We start from the raw sequence: 20,825 nt of genomic DNA, 5'->3' as shown, positions 1-20,825 counted from the left end.
AACACTGGTGGAAAAGCTGACAAGATGCATGTGGACAGTCACAAGACTGAGACACTTTAATGATCATGAGTGTACATACATGGATAAAAGTGGGACTAGCCAGAATCACAAACATGAGCACCATTTTTTATATGATACATAACCTGAGGTAATTCACAGTTTGAAATAGTGTGTGCAAATTTGATTTTTTTTCTGTGTGTTGTAAAAAGAGGGATGTTTGGATTGAAATGTAATCATGGACAAACGTACTGCTGTACTCATGTGACCGATACCATGAGGCACACACACTGGAGGCAGCCATCTTACAGGCACTTCAATAAAGGCAGAATCAACACAAGAATTTGGTCCTGTGAACACTCAACAATTTAGTTCCAATTACTGAATGCGAAAACAGAACAACTCAGTCCCTATTACTTAATATGAACAATGAACAACTTAGTCCCTGGTACGAAAGCATTTTCTGTCGACAGGGCAACTAAAACCTCTAATGTCCTTGTTGGAAATCTCACCATTCCCTTGAAAGTCCAAAACACTTGTGAAACTCCATGAATAAAATAACACATCCATTATTTTTAAAAGAAAGTTCAGTGAATCCACCATGAAAGTTGAATGGTTAGCACTTTTGATAGTACTTTTGGTGATTTTCCCATCTAAATCGAGCGAGATGTGAGTTCAGGAGGCATTAGCTGGAACTGTGGAGTCCAACGTGGCAAAGTGTCCAGCAGAGGCTGATGATCTGCTTACGGTGCATGCTTCCAGCACGTGCATTAGAAACCCAGGCTTACATCCTCAGCCAGGATGTGCTGTGTGGGGCCAGAAGCATTTTGGCTGACCTCGTTGTGGAGTTCAGGATTTCGGTAAGGACCAGCAGAAGCCAGTTATCATGTGTCACTGGAATGGAGCTCATTGACCACTGGCTGCAGCAAAAAACATGCCCACAACGGATAAAGCCATACTTGAAGTTCAGAGTCATAATAGAATAAACAATATTTCCAGTCATGTCAAGGCTGTAACCTCAACTCAGGGTTGATGAGAACTGTTCCTGTCAGTGTTTTTTCTATTGTGTTGTGTCGTGGCAATGGAGCAGGCTGAAACCAGTTACAAGTCAGAACTCAGGGATCTGACCTTGGTAATTGCTAAATGTACAGAAAGCCTTTCAGTGTATATGGCCGCCTTAATCACATCAGTGTCATGCACTTGCTTCCCAAAGTTCATTACATGATTAACAGCATGAACTCATCTATATGCAAAATCAATTGAAGTTTACCATAGCAGATCATACTTTACAATAGAGCTGTGTTATACTTTTGCTACTTTTGTTAAAAGGGCCTTGAGAATGGATTGTTTTTGTTTTAGAGAGGGAAACATTGGGCCAGATTTCTTGGTCAGTTGGGACCTCACATCTTTTTTATGAAAGTAGGGAACTCCGCATTTCTGAGGGGAGATTCCAGTCAGGGCATCCTTAGAAATGAGGAACCATACTTCCACCTGACAGTAATCTTGTAGTATAGAGCTGTCAGAGGATAGAAAACGACCTCGTTGCCCCCTTTCCACAGCAGTTAGTTGCCGTACTTTGACATTTAAAGGACAGCCATTTTGACAGCTGCTGTGAAATGGTAACTGCGAAAGTTAAGTGTGTTTCATTTCCTTGTGGCACAGTGGTAGAGTCCCTACCCCTAAGCCAAGAGGCCTGTGGTCAATTCCACCTGCTCTAGAGGCATGTAATAACATCTCTGAACAGGTTGATTAGGAAATCGCTAAAAGTAAGTATGATGCCAGGATGCTGGGAGAGTAAGGTGCCAACTGGGTAGGAGTGGACTGCCAGGTAAATAATGTGTCAGCTGGAATAGGGGTTGGTACTGTGCCAGCTTCGAGGATATCCAGGGAAGGGAATAATCTGTCATACTGCAAAGTGGCAAGGGTGCCAGGTAAGTGATGGAGAGGGGTGTCCAGGTCAGGCCTGGCAGGGTGAGGACAATGTGTGTTCAGGGCCCAGCAAGGGAATTTGGGTCAGATAGAACCTGATGACAGTGGCAGGGAGGGGAGGATAGCTCCTGAGCACAGGGTCTGTGTCAGGTCCTGGGATGGGTGACAGGTACTGGGTTTTGTGAGATAAGTATGGGGTCAAGTTTAATAGTTACTCAAGTGTTAGACTATATGTTTAACTTGCTAATTTATTCTAAGTGGCTATTATATTGGAACCATTTGAAGTCTATGATTTTTATGGAAACTTCTGGAGGGTTCCAGGCATAGGCGAATTCCCCAGTGGAAATCCAATTTCCTGGGCTATTGCTTTGGTGTGCGCTATATAATGGAGATTCTGCAGGGTCCTCAATCTCAACTCATATCTCCTGTGGAGTAAGGAATATCTGGCCAGTGGCAAATCTGCCCCAATGAAACTATTGCAAGATTTTGTATTTCCTTTGGTATTCAGTGACACGTTGGGATTACAAAGATTTGTTTGCCATTAGTTTTTCAAAAACATGTCATGAATATGATGTTGGCATAGGTGTTCGATGATATGGGTCTGTCTTCCTGACTCAGAGGAACATTATCCCAACAGAATGTCGGAAGGATGGGTCTCCCACAGCTTAGTAGTTGTTTATTGTATTTTTGTTCCCATGAGGAGGTAAAGGCCTTATGATAATATCACTGAACTGTTAATCCATGAGACCGAGGTAGTGTTCTGGGGACCCAGGTTCGAATGCTGCCACACTGGATGATGGGATTTGAAATCAATTTAAAAAGGGTGTGGAATTAAATCTCTAATGACCATGAATACATTTTTGATTGTTGAAAAGAAATCCATCTGGTTCACTAATGTCCTAGAGAGAAGGAAACAGCCCCCCTTACCCTGGTCTGTCTTGCATGTGACTCCAGACCCACAGCAATGTGGTTAACTCTTATCTGCCCTCTGGGCAACTAGGGATGGGCAATAAATGATGGCCTAGTCCATGATGCCCTCATCCTGTGAATGAATAAATAATTTCTAATATTTGTTATCAGAAGACCTTATTCACTCAACTCCACAGAAATACCTTGAGAACACCTGCTACTTAGTGAGCAGGATCAGCATTTAGTGGAAAAAGAAACGCCGTTGTTTACTGCTCAGACCAATTAATAATAATGAATACAACATCATTATTATGTTTCCACATTTCTGATGTAGCTACTGTGCTGTTTCCCAGACAACTGTTACTCTTAACAACTAAATGAAACCGCAAGATGACAAACTGACAAACAACAGCTGGCATGCCTGCTTGTGCTCAAATAGTTCCAGATAGTCCTGATATGCTTTCCTAATTTGTACTGTTCACAGTACTGTCCAGCCTCCATGCTGTTCCAATGGGGAAAACAGTGCCACGATAATGTTCACTGTCATTTTCCTGTTATTGGCCACACATTGACCTTCATCCTTCTCTAGTGCCCAACCTAAAACTGATCATGTTTGGGTCAGACAGCTGCTAATAAAGTCCGTGCAGCTGATGATTAGATTCCACACAGTATGGAAACAGGCCCTCCAAACCAACAAGGCCACTCGACCCTCGGAAGAGAAATCCACCCAGACCCATACCCCCACCCCCTATATTTACCCCTGAGTAATGCACCTAACACTACGGGCAATTTAGCATGGCCAATTTACCTGACCTACACATCCTTGGATTTTGGGAGGAAACCAGAGCACCTGGAGGGGACCCACGCAGACACGGGGAGAATGTACAAATGCCACATAGACAGATGCTCAAGGCTGGAATCAAACCTGGGTCCCTGGCACTGTGAGGTAGCAGTGCTAACCATTGGGCTACCATGCCACACAGCTAAATGCTGTCTCCCCCAATCTATTCCAAAAATGCATCCTCTTCCATCTTGACTCATATTGTTTTGCGTACCTTAAAAATAATGTCGTATATACAGAATCTTCAGTGCAATACATACTCTGTGGTCCTTTTGGTCTTGTCCAGTATTTGTACTACCAGCCTCTTACTACACTGTCACCATATTTCTCAACTCCTCTCTCATGCACGTATACATCAGGCCTTCACTTAAACCAGGCTGGGCTGAATTGCTGCAAAACTGACTGCTCTTGCCAGTGGTGCCAGAAACAGTCTTTGTACCCCCGACTTTGAGTCTTCAATCCTCCAAACCCCAAAGTCCCTGATAATGTTCTAAGCCAAGCCCCTATCCTGAATCTGCTGCTCTAAATTCCCGTTCCCTCCCTTCAGTTACATCCTGACACCACTTTTCTCTCTCATTCCCCCACATCACCGATATTTGTTTCTCCATTGACCTGTTCCTCAGGTTCTGATGTAAGTAAGGGGAGGGGCTGACCACTATGTGGCAGCTAGTAGTGGAACTGAGAGCCATTAATCTCTTTCAGTGCAAACTGGTGAATGCCTATTTAGAAGTTAGAAGAATGTAGTATGAGTTCAATTCTTTTTCACCACAGATAACTTCTTGCTGCTTTCCTGGTGGTCTTTGGGCTGCTAAAATTCTTAGCAGTAGTTGAACTTTGCCCTTGTGTGTCATGATTTCTGAAGCAAGCCTTAGAACTGTAAACTGTTCCATTCTTGGCAACTGAAGTGACACGGACTGTTGTGTGACCTGATCAACAATTACAGCAATAATTATTTCAGAAACAGAAGCTCAGTATTGCAAGGATGTAGAATTGAACTTTGGGTTTTCCAGGTTAGTGTGGAAAACAGAAAATAAGAATATTCCTAAACTTGTGCTACTGCAAAAGGGGGACAGGGTTGAGAAAGTTTCAGTCAGCACACATCAGTATTTAACGTCCACAATACCATAAGTAAGCAAGCGCAAAAGGAGTCAGTCTGAAACATGCTAGCCATTAAGGGTGAAGGAATGGTCCTTTGGCTGAGAATGAAAGGGTGGTACATCAATGAAGGGAATTTCCTGGACTTTCAACAGAGTCTGCAGCTGTAAGTAGAAAATGTGTGAGCAGCTGTAAGTCCTTCTGAAGTTTAAATCAAATGGCATGTGCTGGAACAAGAATAACATAAACATATTAGACCTTAGTTACATCATGGAACAAAACATGCACATCACATTTTCAGATCCTTAAACAATCTACATTTGCAGATTCTTATCGGGGAAATAGTTTTTAAGTTAAGAGCAATTGTGAAATTTTTTAAGATTTTAATATCAGCCATTCAACTCTACTAACATGGACTGAAGAACTCAACCTGAACTAGACTCCTGTTGAATCAAGCTCTCCCTAACTGTTTTAAATTAATATGTTTGCATAATAAGAGTAGTGTTGCTAAGTTAGAGCTCAGTCTGTGTAAACAGAAACAATCCATTTAGAGACGGATGATTACACTTCACTATGTGCCTTGGTATACACTTCCACGTAAAATGATATCTGCTGGTAACTGTAATGTCACAATCCCATTAAAGAATTTCATTAACTATTTCATTTTCCTAAAAAAAAATCATGAATTGACAAGGGAAACTAGCTTATACTCTGATGCATTTTAATATATGTAAAGTTTGGAATAAGATTGGTGTTTTGATCACCCAGTCAGGAGAGTGTCCCATAGTAGATCCTGACATTATGACGTTTTTCCATTTGCCTTGATAACTTTCAGAATCACCCACCGTGAGGTTTCTAACCTACAAATATTTGCCATCCGTCACAGCACAATATTTGTTAAAGGGGTTGAGTAAATAATGTTTGGATGAAATGGTTTCCTCCCATGGTGCACAGATGTGCAGGTTAGGTCGATTGGCCGTGCTAAAGATTGCCCCTGGTTTCCAAGGATGTGCAGGCTAGGTGGGTGAACCATGGTTAAAAACCCTACACGGGGTTATGGGGATGGGGTGAGGATTGGATCTAGGTGGGATGCTGTTCGGAGGGTTGATGCAGACTCAAAAAACCGAATGGCCTCTTTCTTTGCCGCAGGGTTTCTATGATTCTATGAAATGTAATTCGGGGAAAATTCCATTTACATCGCCGCGCCTGAATCTGTTCCTGCACCAAATCCATCCTTGGAGCGATGCTAGAGGATCTTAATTGATTTGTTAGCTCCTGACGCCTTGCTCAGCGTGTTGCTGGACATTTTCTCATCTTTTATTATATCTTTTGCCTCGACAACTCCGCCATTGATTGCATAGCCCATTGGTGATGGAATTGGCTGTTCTGCATGCCATCACCTGACAGTGAAGGCTGCCTGTTAAAATTGGCCATATTTCATTATGTTGTTGCACTTGGGTAGTTCCCATATCAGCCCCACAAGATACCTGGATAAGTTGTCGGGTTACACTTTGTGTCTGTGCTCTACATCTGACAGTCTGTGCTCTACACCTGACAGTTCTCACTGCTTATAATGTTTATGTTTAATTGGAATTTGCTGGTATCAGCCACAAGGCCATTATACATTTGAATTAATGCAATTTGAAAGTTGCTGGCAGTAGGGTCTTAATTGCTTTGTTTATTTTGGATAGGAATAGTTGTGTTAACTCACTAGTTTGTATAAGTACATGAAAGAATATAATAACTTGAGAAATTAATTCAATTATAGTTCCCAAGTACACTGAAACCAGGAGGCTCTGGTATATATTTGGTTTTGCAAAGCTGTAGCCTGAAACTCTACATTCAGACAAAATTGATTATTTAAAATAATTCATTATTTAGAAGCTCATAAAACTTGTGTCCAAGGATGGTCAGTTAACAAGGACTGGAGCTGAGTAACCCACTGCCAGGAAATTGTCAGGGCCCATAACCTGAAAGTATCCAGTTTCTTCAGCTGTTTCTTGATACCACGCGAATGAATCCAATTGGCAGTAAACTGGCATCGTGAGCAGTTATTTTAATCAAATATGCTGGGATACACCTCTGGGATGGTGATTGGAAAGCAGCAATTCTCAGGAAGAGGCCAAGATGGATCGGCCTTTCTGGCTAAAGATGGCCTTTGCTGCTTCACCTTTGTACTTCGTGCTGGACTCCCACCTAATTGATGACAGGTATGTTTACAGAGCCTTCTCCTCCAGTTAGTTGCTTGATTGTCCTACAACATTCACAACTGAATCGGGTGGGACTGCAGAACTGATTTGATGTATTGCTCATAAGTGGTTAAAGTCTGAGAAATCTATTTCCAGGTCCGCATCAACCTGCTCATTCAGACTTCAACTAGCTGGGGGTGACTAACTCAAACCAAGAAAGCATGACAAAGGAGTTCATAGAGGATTTTTAATTCATTCACAGGATGTGGGCATATCTGGCTAGGCTAGAGTTTATTGTTTTTCCTATTTGCCCAGAAGTTAACTAAGAGTCAACCATATTGTTGTAGTTCTGAAGTCACATGTAAGACAGACCAGGTGAGGAGGCAGATTTCCTTTCAGAAAGGCTATTAGTGAACCAGATGGGCGTTTACGAAATCACAGTGGTTACCTGGCTTCCATTAGACTAACTTTTTATTCACAATTTTTATTGAATTCAAATTTCACCCATCTGACGTGGTGATATTTGCACTTGTGTCCTCAGAACATTAGCCTGCTGTCCAGAATTACAGGACCAGTGACTTTACCACTAAACAACTTCAGATTCCAAAATTGGTGCATTTTGGAACCAACCGCAGGAAAACTGTTTTAGACGTGATAAGGTGTAATGCAGCAAGACAAATTAATGACCTCATAAGGATTGATCCTGTTGGTAAAAATGATCTTAATACTTAATCCTCAGTTGGAGAGTGAGAAATGTGAATCTTAAACTAAAGTCTTAAACTTAAAAAAAGGCATTCACCAGGGTATAAGTAGCAAGTGGAATGAAAAAAATGGAGAAAAGGAAAGAGAAACAGAGGCGGATACTCAAGGAAATATATCAAAATTGTCAACAAAGATAGATTACATTGAGAAAGAAGTACTTTATGAGAAGAGTCATATTCTTCTCAGGCAATCATTCAATATAAAAAAATGACTTTCTTCAGCTCTAAAGTTGTGGGATGTGAGATGCCTGAACAGTCCAATGCTGCAGTTCCGTGCCTTGACATTGCTGGAAGAGGTGATATTTGAAGAGGGCTGGAGTAAGAGGGAGGGAGAGGTTTTGTTGGGGGATGTGGGGTGGGGTCTGGGGGGGCAGGCTGGTTAGGATACACAGGTTTTTGTACACACTTTCCACTGTGTGTACTTGCCCTCTGTCCGGGATGTTTTGGAGATGCTTGAAATAGTTGGCGCCTTCGCTGATGCTTCTTCACTAGTTTGGGCTAGATTCCCATGAGGCTTCAAAAATAGTTTCATTCAATGAGATCAAATGAAATCAGATTAAACCAAATGAACAGATTAAAGGGTGCGAGCTCCTTAAAGAGGCACTGTCGCAGAACTCAAATGTACAGAATTTAAATGAGCAAAACTGAAATTAATGTGCCGTGTTGGAGATGAATTATGCACTACAGCAGCTTTTGTGTTGTCCAATTGTCATAGAAGGTCTCTACTGTGCCAGTGGGCAATGCAAGCTTCCTACCCAAGGATATCAAGGCATAGATATAACTGGGAAAGAGGGACAGGCATTCAGACAGAATAAGCCCTTCAGCAGCACAATGCCTGAACCTGTTTATGGCAACGTTGGCCAGGTTCAGGATTGGGCTGATGATCTGCATCAGAGTGGCCATGGATTAGGAGCATGGAGTTGAAGTGCACCAGCTGGTGGGAATATTACATTTCTTCTGGGAAACTCAGGTGATATTGTTGAAGCATTTCCTCTGCCATCCTAGTAACTACTTGCCATGTCAGAGGTCAGAGTAGATAACTTGTTTTGGCAAGCCCCGTGTAGGCATGCAGAGGCTGTGACCTTCCCAATGCAACTGATTGACTGTAACCAGTGCCTCAATACAGGGCATGTTGCCCTGAGACTGGAAGCTGATGTTGGAGCGCCTATCCTGCCAGTGGATTTAGAGGATTCTGTGGAAGCATTCCTGCTGATATTTCTCAAGGTATTTGAAGTGTTTACCATATGTTGTCCATATCTTTGAAGCATACAGGGGATGGCTGCAAACTCTGATGCCCAGTCAATTATGAGCTTGGTGCCAAGTCTGAGGTCTTTGCCATCAAGCACTCTGTTTCTTAGATGGCCAAAGGCTGTGCTGAGGTGATGTTAGATGTCATCATCGATATCTGCCTTTGCTGAAAAGGCATTCTCAAGGTTTACAATTGATCCAAATTGTCTGGTGATCACTATGGATCATGACAATTTTGAGGCAACTTTGTATGATGGACCAGGCTGGTGTAAGACTTCTGGGTGTTTAGCCTCAAGCCCATTCTTTTATATACATCCATGATGCATTGATGATATTTTGGAGCTTGGCTCATGACTGTACAAATACACAAGTTTCGTCTGCAGCTCAGAGAAAGGTTTTGGACTGGAGGTAATGCCAACTGCATGTAACAATTGGCAGTTGAAGAGATTGAGGTGCGGCTGCAGTCCAGTGGGAGCTTCATAGACATGAGGCAAACTGCACTGGCCAAGCAGATGGGGAAGAGCATTGGTGCGATGAGGCAGGCTTGCTTGACTCCAGTTTGCTCACATCTTGGCTCTGTGCTGGACATGTTTCCATGAGTACAATGGCTTGCATGCTGCCATGCTGCAGGTACATGACGGTGATGAATTCCTGCAGGGAGGCAGGTTTAAAGAGGATGCTGTATGATCCATCCGGGTTAACAGATTACAAGGTCTTTATGAGGTCAAGAAACCATTTGTTGAGGTTGCTGCTATTCTCAGCAGGAAGAATGCACCATCCATAGCTCATCAAAGAAGTTAAAGATGGTATCAACTTGAAAGAAAAGATTTATAATATGACAAAAAAGTAGTGGCAGCTCAAATATTGGGAACATTCTCAAAACCAGCAAAAGATGAAGAGGATAAAATGGCGCAGAAAATTGTAAGAGAACACTGGCAAGAAATATGAAAACAGACAATAAAAGCTTGGGAAAGTACATAAAAAAAGCTAAAGTGAACATTGGTTCCTTAGTGAGACTATGGGATTCATAACAGGCAACAAAGAGATGTCAAAAACTTTGACCAAATATTTTGTATCTGTTCCTCACAGTGCAAGACAGAAAAAATATCCCAAGAATAGTGAAAAACCAATAGACAAAAGGAAAGAGGAAGTTAAAGCTATCACACACACTCGAGAAAAAGCGCTAGGAAACCATTTGGGATAAAAGGCCGATCAAGTCCCCTGGACCTGATGGCCTGTATCCAACCGTCTTAAACAATGTGGCTGCAGAGGTAGTGAATACATTAGTTGTACTCTTCTGAATTCTGAAATGGTTGCAGTGAATTGAAAAATTGCAAACTTAATTCCTCTACTCAATAAAGGAAGGACACAGAAAGCTAGTAACTCTAGGCCAGTCAGTCTGTCATTGAGGAATGCTACAATAAGTTATTAAGGAGGTTGGGATAACAATGACTATGGAATCTATAACTAGTTAAGTGCAGGAGACTCAACTCTTTACACAAATGACTTGGATGACGGGTATGAGTGCATGGTTGGCAACTTTGCAAATGGTATAAAAATACACAGGAAAACAAGTTTGACAATGTGTGGAATTTCCAGTGTGTGAGTTACCATTGTAAGTTCACCACTGCATGGGACTGTCGCATTGGAGGTCAGCTGCCAGGCATTGCTATCTGATGCCTTCTGTGCACACAGTGTCTGTGACTTCATTGCAGCCACCAGTATAACATGACAGGCATGGCAGCGGGATTGCATCTCACACATCTGCCACGGTCTGCACTCACTGCTGCAGCCATTGCTGAACAGAGACAGCTTATACGTTTGGATACAGAGGCTGCAAAAGATCAGCATATTGTATGAGGAGGGCCTGACCTGTCAGCAGCACACAATACCATGTGTAAGCTTTGTTCCTCTTGTTTTCAGATGATACAGCAGACTCTCAGCATAGGCCTCCATCCAAGAAACATCACCTGAGGCGGTGAAGGAATGCAAGATTTAACACTGATAAACAAACAATGAGATCTCTGGTGAAATCGGTGGCATTAATAAAGAAAGGGTAAAAAACTTATCCTGTACTGTTACCCTTGCCAGCAACATGTCCTTGATAAGTTGTTTCCATCCTCTCCTTCTTGCTACATCTATGTTTACACCCTGGTTCCAGCTGTGGGGCAGGGAATCTGCCTGGCAGTGCAACCTGTTAGCCCTGGAGGTTTGATTGGAAGATCCCAGGGACACTTGTGCCTGGATGTACCTGATATAACAACGGTCTTCTTGCCAGAGACAAGTTGAGTGTTCTTGACTTGAACTTTGAGTGGTCAGTGTGGGGCAAGCAGGGTGGAAGTAGAAGGCCTGGCCACCTCTGCATCAACCTATTGGAGACTGTGGAAGAGGCTGCATGTGGCTCTTCCTCTGCCTGGTTGTCTCCTGGCTGTTTGTGACTAAGTGTCACCTGGAATGATGACCAGATTCCCCATACCCTGTACCATGCCTTCAGTCCTGAGTACCAATGGCTGGGGGCGGTGGAGAGTAGGCATGTGTGCCTCTCCAGCAGACTCTGAGAGGGCTAGACTTGGCTCTCTATGGCAACCACCACATGACTGCTGCAGCCTCTGCGCAATGAGGACCATTACTGTTCACATCCCCATTGGCCGTTCCTGTACCTCCCTGTGCTGGTGGACAAAGACCCTGGCTGCTGACACCACAGGAACATCTCCTGCCCCAGGGCTGAGCAGGTACCTGGTCTCTGGCACTTCTCCAAGTGGCAGCAGCCTGGAGCATTTCCTCAGCTATGGAGATGTTGCAGTGTGATGCTCGCCACAGTGTGCTCCTATACTCCCAAAGCCTAGTGTACCCACTGTGGTGTCAGTATCTGTGCTACTGGTGGGTGTAGGAGGGCAGCCTTACCAATGCTTCCCTAATGCCTCAGTGCTTTTGTCCTTTCGATAAAGTGGGCATTTCTCCACAGATGGTGAGGTGTTGGCTATACTTTTAAGACACAAGAAAGAGAGAAGTTGTTTTAGTCAGTAGTTAGCAGTGGTGTGCAATGGTTGACACTGACACTGGAGTTCCTGTGAGAGTTGCAGTGGAGTACAGAATGGTACTTACTCAGTTGATGAGATATGATGTCTCAGCATTCCTATAGGAACAACCCCTGCATCTCCCATGAGGGACAGGATCCTCTTCTCACATTAGGGTTGAGGACCCGGATGTCGGGCACCTCTCCACTCATAGGGCCTTGCGCTGCTCTTTGATGTATTGTCTTCTCCTCTAATGAGAGAAAAATAGGGACTGAGTGCAATGAAAGTGGCTGGCATTGCTGTTAGTCTTGGTGCAAGTGGTAGAAGTCGTTTGAGGGAGTGAGAGGCAGAGTAGAGGGAGTGGAGAGTTAGTGTTGTTTGGCGGGTGGTGATAGTGGGTGAGGGAGTGAAGAGGCAATGCAGAGGGAGTGTAGGGTTAGTGCTTTGTGAGGGAGTTGAGGGTGGTGAGGGAGTGAGGAGGCAGAGTGGAGGGCATGCACGGTTAGTGGTGCTAGGGGTGGGGGGGGGCAGTGAAAGTGGGCAAGGGAAGATGTTTCTGACATTGGTGAGAGTGGCAGAGCATGAGTGTTGCTGGGAGGTGGGTGCGGCAGCAGAGATAGAGTGAGTTTGCAGAGAGAAGACAGTTGCACCCACCCTGGTACAGCAGAGAAGGTTAGAGCACTTCTGGTCATCCGTCTTGGGACTATGGGCAGGCACTGACCCAGATGGTAACCTAGGACCAAGCTACCAGCACCTTGTGGTACTGCCTTCTCTGCCAGTCCTTTTGAGGAGAAGACAGCCCTTCTCTGCACCAGCCCCTCCAGCAGGACCTCCAGGTCCCTGTTGGAAAATCCTGGCATGATCCTCCCCTTTTTCAACATGATTATAATCAGTCTTTGAACCAACAGGACAGCTTCGGAAAGTCAGTGCTTATCTGGTGCCCATCAGACCTTTAAAGATGGCGTGAATGCATGATGCTAGTCAATGCCAGGATATCTGCTGAGCAACGAGTTGTTTTGGGAACAGCAGGTGGTGAGATGGGACCAGAATCAGTCAGGGTTACCGTAGGGATGGCTAGATCATGAGTGAAGCGAGTTTGGTGAGATACGAGAAACTTCACTCGGCCTAATGGCTGGAATCCCTCCAGAAAACTCAGAAATCTCAGAAACTCTCCAGACATCTCTCCAAAATAATGTAAAGTTCTGCTTGTTATATTTGTTGCATTTGTAACAAAACAGCAGCAAAACTATGGGGGAAGATAATCTTTTGTTATCTATTATCTATTTCTTTCTGCTGTGAGAAGATTCCAGAATCTTCATCCAACCAGCCATAAGGCACTGCCAGCTGTTATTGATCCCCATGTATTTATGTCGTGCTGTTTGTGTTGAAGTTGATGAACAAGCATCTTCCTTTTTAAAACTCTCCAAACAAGCTGCTGTTTCACAAAATAAACAGTTGTCTCTGTATAGGGCTCTGTATTCTTCTGGACCCTTAATTTTTGTCCTTTTCCAGTTCAGGTCTTCCCTTGAAAATGATATGATTTTGCTGGTTGCTTTGTTTATGGGCATAGTAAAATCTAAAATTAGATTTTAATAATACAAGGGTTTTGTTGTGTTCAGTAAATTCCATTTAAATATTTTTGACAATTAACAGAAGAGACCACCTATCTCTTTAATTGAACATTTTTTGAAGTTAAGTTTGGATTCTTATCTCTTAATGTATTTGTTGCCAGAGAATATGAAATTTAGTTACTATTGAGACTTGGCTGTACGTTGGTCAGGATTGGGAGTTAAACGTTCTGTATATACAGAACATAGGAGCAGGAGTAATCCATTCTGTTGTCCTAGTCTGTTCCACTGTTGGACCAGACCATGCCTGGTGATCTGCAGACGCCATTTTCTCACACTCCTATTCCTTTATTTATTAGAATCTATAAATCTATTCATTCGTGTCTTAAATATCCTCAATGACTGAACTTCCGTAACCCTCTGAGGTAGAGAATTCCAAAGATTAACCACCCTAACACAACATCTTTATTCCTGTACTCAAATGTTCTTGTGATACCATTTACCTTGTGTGTGCTGCAGTTACATATTATCTTTAAGGATATGCTGCCCCTTTAGACATTTTGTCTCCTTCTTACAACATACATGCCCATTGTGTGGTTTGCAAACTTGGAAGTATTACAAAAGGTTCCAACTTCTAAGTCATTGATCATAGATTGTGAATAGCTGGGGTCTAAGCATAGATCTTAACCAGGTGCCGAACTAGTCATTGCCTGCTAAACTGAGAATGACAATTTATTCCCACCTTTTTTCCCTAACATCACTTCATACTAGTATATTACCTCCTTTTCCAATTCTAATTTTGTTTACTTATTTCCTTTGTGGAATGTTATCAGTAGCCTGTTGATAGACTACATTATTTTAGTTATTCATTTTTGTGGGATGTGGGCATCACTGGCTGGGCCAGGATTATTGCCCGTCTCCAGTTGCCTTTGGTGATTGTGAGCTGCCTCCTTGAACCACTGCAGTCCACCTTCTTTGGGTTGACCCACAATGCCATTAGGGAGGAAATTCCAGGATGTTGACCCAGCAACAGTGAAGGAATGGTGATATATTGCCAACTCAGGAAGGTGAGTGGCTTGGAGGGGAATTTGAAATGAGGATGTGGGCATCTGGAAGGTAGGACAAAATGGCTGAAGGAGCTGCACAAAATGGCTTCTGCATTGTTAAATTGTACTGAACCAGACAGAAACAAGAAACCGCAGACTGATGTAGATCCAATTAATTGCAGAAGTAACGGTTTAGCTCTAACCACACGGCAGGACAACTACAATTCTAAGAACAGATTGTTTACAAGAAATCGTAATAAGCTAAGGCAAAACTGCAAGAGAACCTCACTCAATTTGATTGGTTGTTACTATACGATCATGCTCCATGTCTGACTATGAACAATGCATATAAACCCTATGCAAACTCAGTAAGTTGTCGGATTCTTTTGGTGGTCTAGGAGTAGTCATACTTCTGGGCTGATCAGAGTCTACCGACCCTGCCGAATCCAAGAATAAACAATCGCTTGTGTGATTGATGAGGAGTAATTTACAGGTGTGTTTATTGACCGACCGTGGAACTGAGAGACCCCCTCCCCCTCCAGGGGTCCAGATCATCAGAAGGTGGTGATATTCCCATATCCACTGGTTCTTCCTTATCCACTCTGCTAGTAACATCCTGGAAAAATTCAAACCAATCTGTCTAACATGATTTCCTTTTCATAAACCATTGCTAAATCTGCCAATCAGATCATATTTTTCTAAGTATTCAGTTAATAAATCCTTCATAATAGATGTTAATATTTTCCCTATTATTAATGTCGGGCTAATAGGTCTGTAATTCTCTGTCTTCTCTCTTTCTTTCTTAATTAGTGAAGTTACATTTGTTACCTATCAATCTGCAGGCATCATTCCAGTATCTGTAAAAGTTTGAAAAGTGATCACCAATGCACCTATTGTCTCCACAGACACCTTTTTCAACACTCTAGCATATGGATAATCAGATCTCAGAGATTTATCAATTTTCAGTCCCCATTCATTTCTCCAATATTATATTTCTTTTATAAATACAAATGTACTGATCTCACCCCTTATTATCAGCATTACTCAAACTCTTATGTTTTTTTCCTGTCATTTCTCAATTTTAAACATTCTTGAATAATCACCTTGCAGCCTTGGTCACCTTGCAACCGAATCTTTATAATGGTACTGAGGTAATGCCCACTTTATTTTTGTGGGTCATTGGTTCACCTCTCATGTGGTGAATGCTGTGTGCATTCAATTCTGCATTTTTAACAATATTTGATGCCTTCTCCACCCACTTACTGTTTTTCTATCTCCCATTACCAACTTTTGGAAAGCTTAGGGAAGTGGGAAGAAATTGAGGATAGCCTTATTGATGATTACACTTTAGGAAGAAAAGATGTAATAAAAAGATAATAGTCAGAAGTTAGAAGTGAGGTTGAAGAGAGTGTATTGGAAATTGTCTATCAGCATTCTGATAGCAGCAATAAAATAATATAATTTAGAGAATCGAGTAATTTGTAGTAAAAGCAGAACTCTTTTGCTTGTAGACTCTAAATGTCAAATAAATGAAGAGGAGCAAAGTAACTCAAGGCAGAAAGATAATGGATTTCTTGATTCCATTCACAGCATTTTAATGGATTTTTTTTTTCTGAAACAAACAAGAGGCAAGACATACTTAATTTAGTAATGAGCCAGACATAGTTAATAATCTACAGGAAGTAAATGTTTCTCTAATAATGACTATAATATGATTGAAAACAATGGTTTGGAAAGGTGAAATGTCACAGATTTTAGATATTGCTTAAGGCTAACTTTAAAAGAATATGACAAATACTAACAACAACAAACTGGTCAAAACTATTAGGAGATGAAAATACATGGGATCAATATGAGTTAGACATTGAGCTTAAAGAGGAACCAGTATATATTCATAAGAGCCAAAAGCTCGACAAAAAAGCTCTAAATAGAACAGTCATGGTTGACAACTCGCAGCGAGAGATAACATAAAACTAATTGAGTTTTTCTGATATATATTAATAATTATTTCAGGAAAAATGATTTTTGTGTACAAGGAATGATTTCAAAGTTTGCACATGATATGAAACTTGGAAATATGGTAAACTGCAAGGAGGACAGTGTCGAACTTCAAAAGAACATGGACATATTGGTGCATTGGGTGGATAAGTGGCAGATGAAGTTCAATGCAGAGAAGTGTGAGGTGAAGCATTTTGATAGAAGAACATGGATAGACAATATATAATAAGGGCTATGATACTAAAGGGTGCAAGAACAGAGGATCTGGCTGTATAAGTGCACTGATCCTGGAATGTGGTAGGATAAGTGGTATAAGTGATAAGCAAATAATAAAGCATGCAGTATCCTGGGTTTTATTATTAGGGCTATAGAGTACAAGAGCAAGGAGGTTATGCTGAACTTGTATAAGATACTTGTTAGATCTCATCTGGAATATTGTATAACGTTTTAGGTGCCACACCATAGGAAAGATATGAACACATTGGAGAGAGTGCAGGAATAAGAAACATCTGTTATGAAGGTGGATTAGAGAGATTGGGATTGTTCTTATGGAGATGAAGGCTAACAGAAGATCTGATTGAAGTCTTCAAAGGGGGCTGGACAGACTGCATAGGGAGACACTGTTCCCACTTCTAAAAGAATCAAGAATGAGAGGACACAGATTTAAACTGATTTGCAAATGTGTTGGGAGAAAAATCTTGTTTACACAATGAGTAGTTTGGGTCTGGAATGCACCATTTGGAAATGTGGTGGAGTCAGGTTCAGTTGAGGCATTCAAGAGGGCATTAGATAATTATTAAATAAAACAAAATCTACAAGGGTAAGGGTAAAAGGCAGGAGAACGGCAGTAAGTGTAGATGCACATCTGGGGAGTCAGAGCAGACAGAAAGTACGAAAAGGCCCCCTTCTGTGCTGTAACATTTCTATAAAATATAAAAGCTAGTTAAGAAGCCAGAGACCATTGCAAAGAACATCAAATGAAGACAAAACAGTATTAATAAACTTAAAAATGAAGGATACAAAGATGCTTGTGTAAGAAATCACGATTAATACCAATTGTTTTACAATTAGGAACATTCTCTGAAAGTGATCCAGGAGAATTTGTGCAAGCTGTGCACAAAATCAGCCCCTTTAAGTTATTGCCTCTGGCTTCATAAAATAACTAAAGGGACTGTGTAGTTAGAGATGAATATTTTTTGCTGTTCAGTATCTATTAAGATAAGTGGACATAATGTTAAAATTAGAGCCAGTCTGTTCAAGAGAGAAGTTAGGATCATATCTTAAGCAAATGGTGATAGAAAATGGGGCTTTATCTCTCACAGGTATCAGCAAGCATTAATAAATAATTTAAAACTTGAGATCAATAGATTTTTGTCAGTCAAAAGATTAGCGGATATGGAGCTAAAGCAGCAAATCTGGGTTAGGTTACAGATCAATCGTGAGCTCATTGAATGGTATACCAGGCTCTAGGGACTTGAATGGTCTGCTCCTGTTCATATGCCCTCAACCTTCCTCCTAGTACTGTGGAGATACTACAGGTTACCAAACAACTCTAATCAATGAGATTTTTCATCCAGGAGCAGCTTTTATCTGTCTCACATCACTATCTATCAATTATGCTTATCTAACTTCTCTACAAATAATCATTTTCACTTCCACTTCTTCAACAAATGAGTTGGAAATCAAGTTTTTTTTTCTGTTTCCTGTTTGATTCTACTCTTATATTTGTGTGTGTTTTTGCTGCTCTTTCGCTTCTCTATTGATGATAATGGAGATTGTGGTCCCTTCGAACTGCAAGAAAGGTATCCAATTCAATTTAACATGATTTAAAACTACATAATGCAATTTCATAAATGTTAGTAACATGGTTTTGAAGCTTGTTTTTGATTTGAAAGTACATAAGTATCCATTGTGAGCTAAGCTCCTCTGAAAGTGGACTCTTGTTTGCTTGCTCAAATTTTATTACCAAGTTGGTTCCGGTGAAGGAGTGGATAAGCCTCATTGTACCTGTTGTGTTTGCTGCAGGATTCTGGGCCTGTGAAATTGGAAAAATGATTGGTTTGGAACATCCCCTTATCCCTGTTCATCATCAGTATGTCATCACAGCAACAATTCCAGAGGTGAAGTCACTGAAACAAGAACTTCCTGTTCTTCGTGATTTGGAAGGTTCATATTACTTACGGCAGGAACGTGATGGTCTGCTGTTTGGTCCCTATGAAGTTCAGGAGAAAATGAAGATACAGGAGTCTTGGTTAACAGATGGCGTCCCACCAGGTACAAGGAGGAGATTGGAATTTCATTTAAAAGAATCTGATTTGTGTTGTATTTCATGCAAGTATTTACACATTTTTACAGGAAATCTGAATAAAGGAGAATATGTTCTCTGCACAAATCATAATGAAATCCTAATGCTGCTTATAGTGAACAATATTTAATTGTTTTTGCATTGAAAGTGGAAAGGAAGTCTACTTCTTCATTTCTGTGGTCTTGGTATTAAACCCCACTTAGACAGGCAGGAAGGGCTTCAGAGATGGGAATGAAATCTGAACAATGTGCCCTTATGAGATAATGGGAGCATCTAAGTGTCTTTCTGTGAAAAGGGATTTGGGAAACTTGACAGCAAGTGGGAAACAGGAGCTGCTGCTAATCAAGATAAGTGTTCCTCATGGGCTGTAGGGAGCAGGAAGACTTTGCTAGGCAGTTGAGGAAAACCTTCAGTCTACCCAGTCTATCTCCAGCATCCAGCCGGTCACAAGGCCTGAAGTCCTGTCAGTGCTGGCTGCCAACCTGACACATGGCAGGGTCACAAACTGCACATTGGGTCCAGGTAAGGGTTCGGAATTAGGAAGCTCTATATATGATCAGTGCTGAAGGATTGTGTAACAAGTGGAATCCATATGTACTGTGGAGACAGGTGGGTTCTGTATCAGATTTCTTGTGGGTTTGTTTCCTCCTAAAACAAAAACATACAGTACAGGGTAATCTCTAGAAACATCTTTGGCCTACGATGCTGCAATGCAGCGTGTCTGTAGCCACTGGTAACATGACGACATCCTTGACTTTCGTCTATTTGCATATGGAGCTCTTAAAGCAACACTGCTCTTAAAGCATTAATGAAATAGCAGAGACCAAAAGGTTTCTAGTGAGGCATGACAGGATCATTCCTGATCCTCCTTGATCCTTACAAGATCAAATCTTTGGCATTTGCCTCCAGTAGTTGCCTGATCACCCCTCAGTTCAGTTACCTGACAGCTCACAGCTTAAGTACCTCCATCATTCCCATTTAGACTTAAGTAATTTTGTCACTTCTCTCATGGGAGGTTGGTGTCACTGGCAAGGCCAGTATTTACTGCCCATCCTCATTACCCTTGAATACGGTGACTTTCTAGAGCTTAAAAATGTGTTGCTGGAAAAGCGCAGCAGGTCAGGCAGCATCAAAGGAGCAGAGAATCGAAGTTTCGGGCATAAGCCCTTCTTCAGGAAGAAGAAGGGCTTATGCCCGAAATGTCGATTCTCCTGTTCCTTTGATGCTGCCTGACCTGCTGCGCTTTTCCAGCAACACATTTTTAAGCTCTGATCTCCAGCATCTGCAGTCTTCACTTTCTCCTACGGTGACTTTCTAGCCCGTTATAGTGGGCAGCTGATTGTTGCGGATCTGGAATCACCTGTAGGCTAGAACAGGTGAGGGAAGCAGATTTCTTTCCTTAAAGGAAGGAAATTGTTATTGATTGAATATAAATTTCTCAAGCTGCCACAGGTGTGATTTGAACCAGAGTCCTTGGAGCATTAGCCTCAACTTCTGGATTATTAAGCCACAACACCACCGCCTCTGTCAAGTCATTCAGTTGCAACTTTGAAATACTAATTTGGCCCCTGCTTTTTGGTCCCTGCCTCCAACATTTCCTCTGGCAGTTCATTGTTAAAAAAAGACCACAGTGTCAGCTCTCACACAGATGACACTAGGCTTAGCTTATAATCCTCCTTCTACGTCCCAATATTGGCAAAATCAAAGCAATTTATTTTGGCCATCACTAATATCTACGTTCCTCTGACTATCAGCCTGGCTACCTCATTGGGTGCATCTTGAAACACAGAACTGACACACACTTTGCATCTTAAAGTGAGCCTTTTCCTCAGACTGTGTTGTTACTGAGATCACTTCTTTCACTCCAGAATATCATCCAGCTCCATTTCTCCCTCTGATGTTGAACAAATACTTGCATCTTG

General features: G+C 41.8%; 1 protein-coding gene across 1 annotated transcript in view; it reads left to right on the top strand.

The window, feature by feature from the left end:
• Positions 1–20,825, top strand: part of dmgdh (dimethylglycine dehydrogenase) — a 144,807-nt gene that overhangs the window by 72,075 nt on the left and 51,907 nt on the right. Inside the window, exon 6 of the mRNA XM_043706890.2 lies at positions 18,624–18,872. Coding sequence (XP_043562825.1) covers positions 18,624–18,872 — 249 coding nt within the window. The remainder of the gene's footprint in view (positions 1–18,623; positions 18,873–20,825) is intronic.

The sequence above is a fragment of the Chiloscyllium plagiosum genome, unplaced genomic scaffold (genome assembly GCF_037043375.1).
Source record: "Chiloscyllium plagiosum isolate Xiang-an unplaced genomic scaffold, Cpla_swu_hap1 HiC_scaffold_2, whole genome shotgun sequence".
Classification (NCBI taxonomy): domain Eukaryota; kingdom Metazoa; phylum Chordata; class Chondrichthyes; order Orectolobiformes; family Hemiscylliidae; genus Chiloscyllium; species Chiloscyllium plagiosum.
Note: the sequence above shows the minus strand (reverse complement) of the source record. Positions and strands in the feature narration are given on the sequence as shown.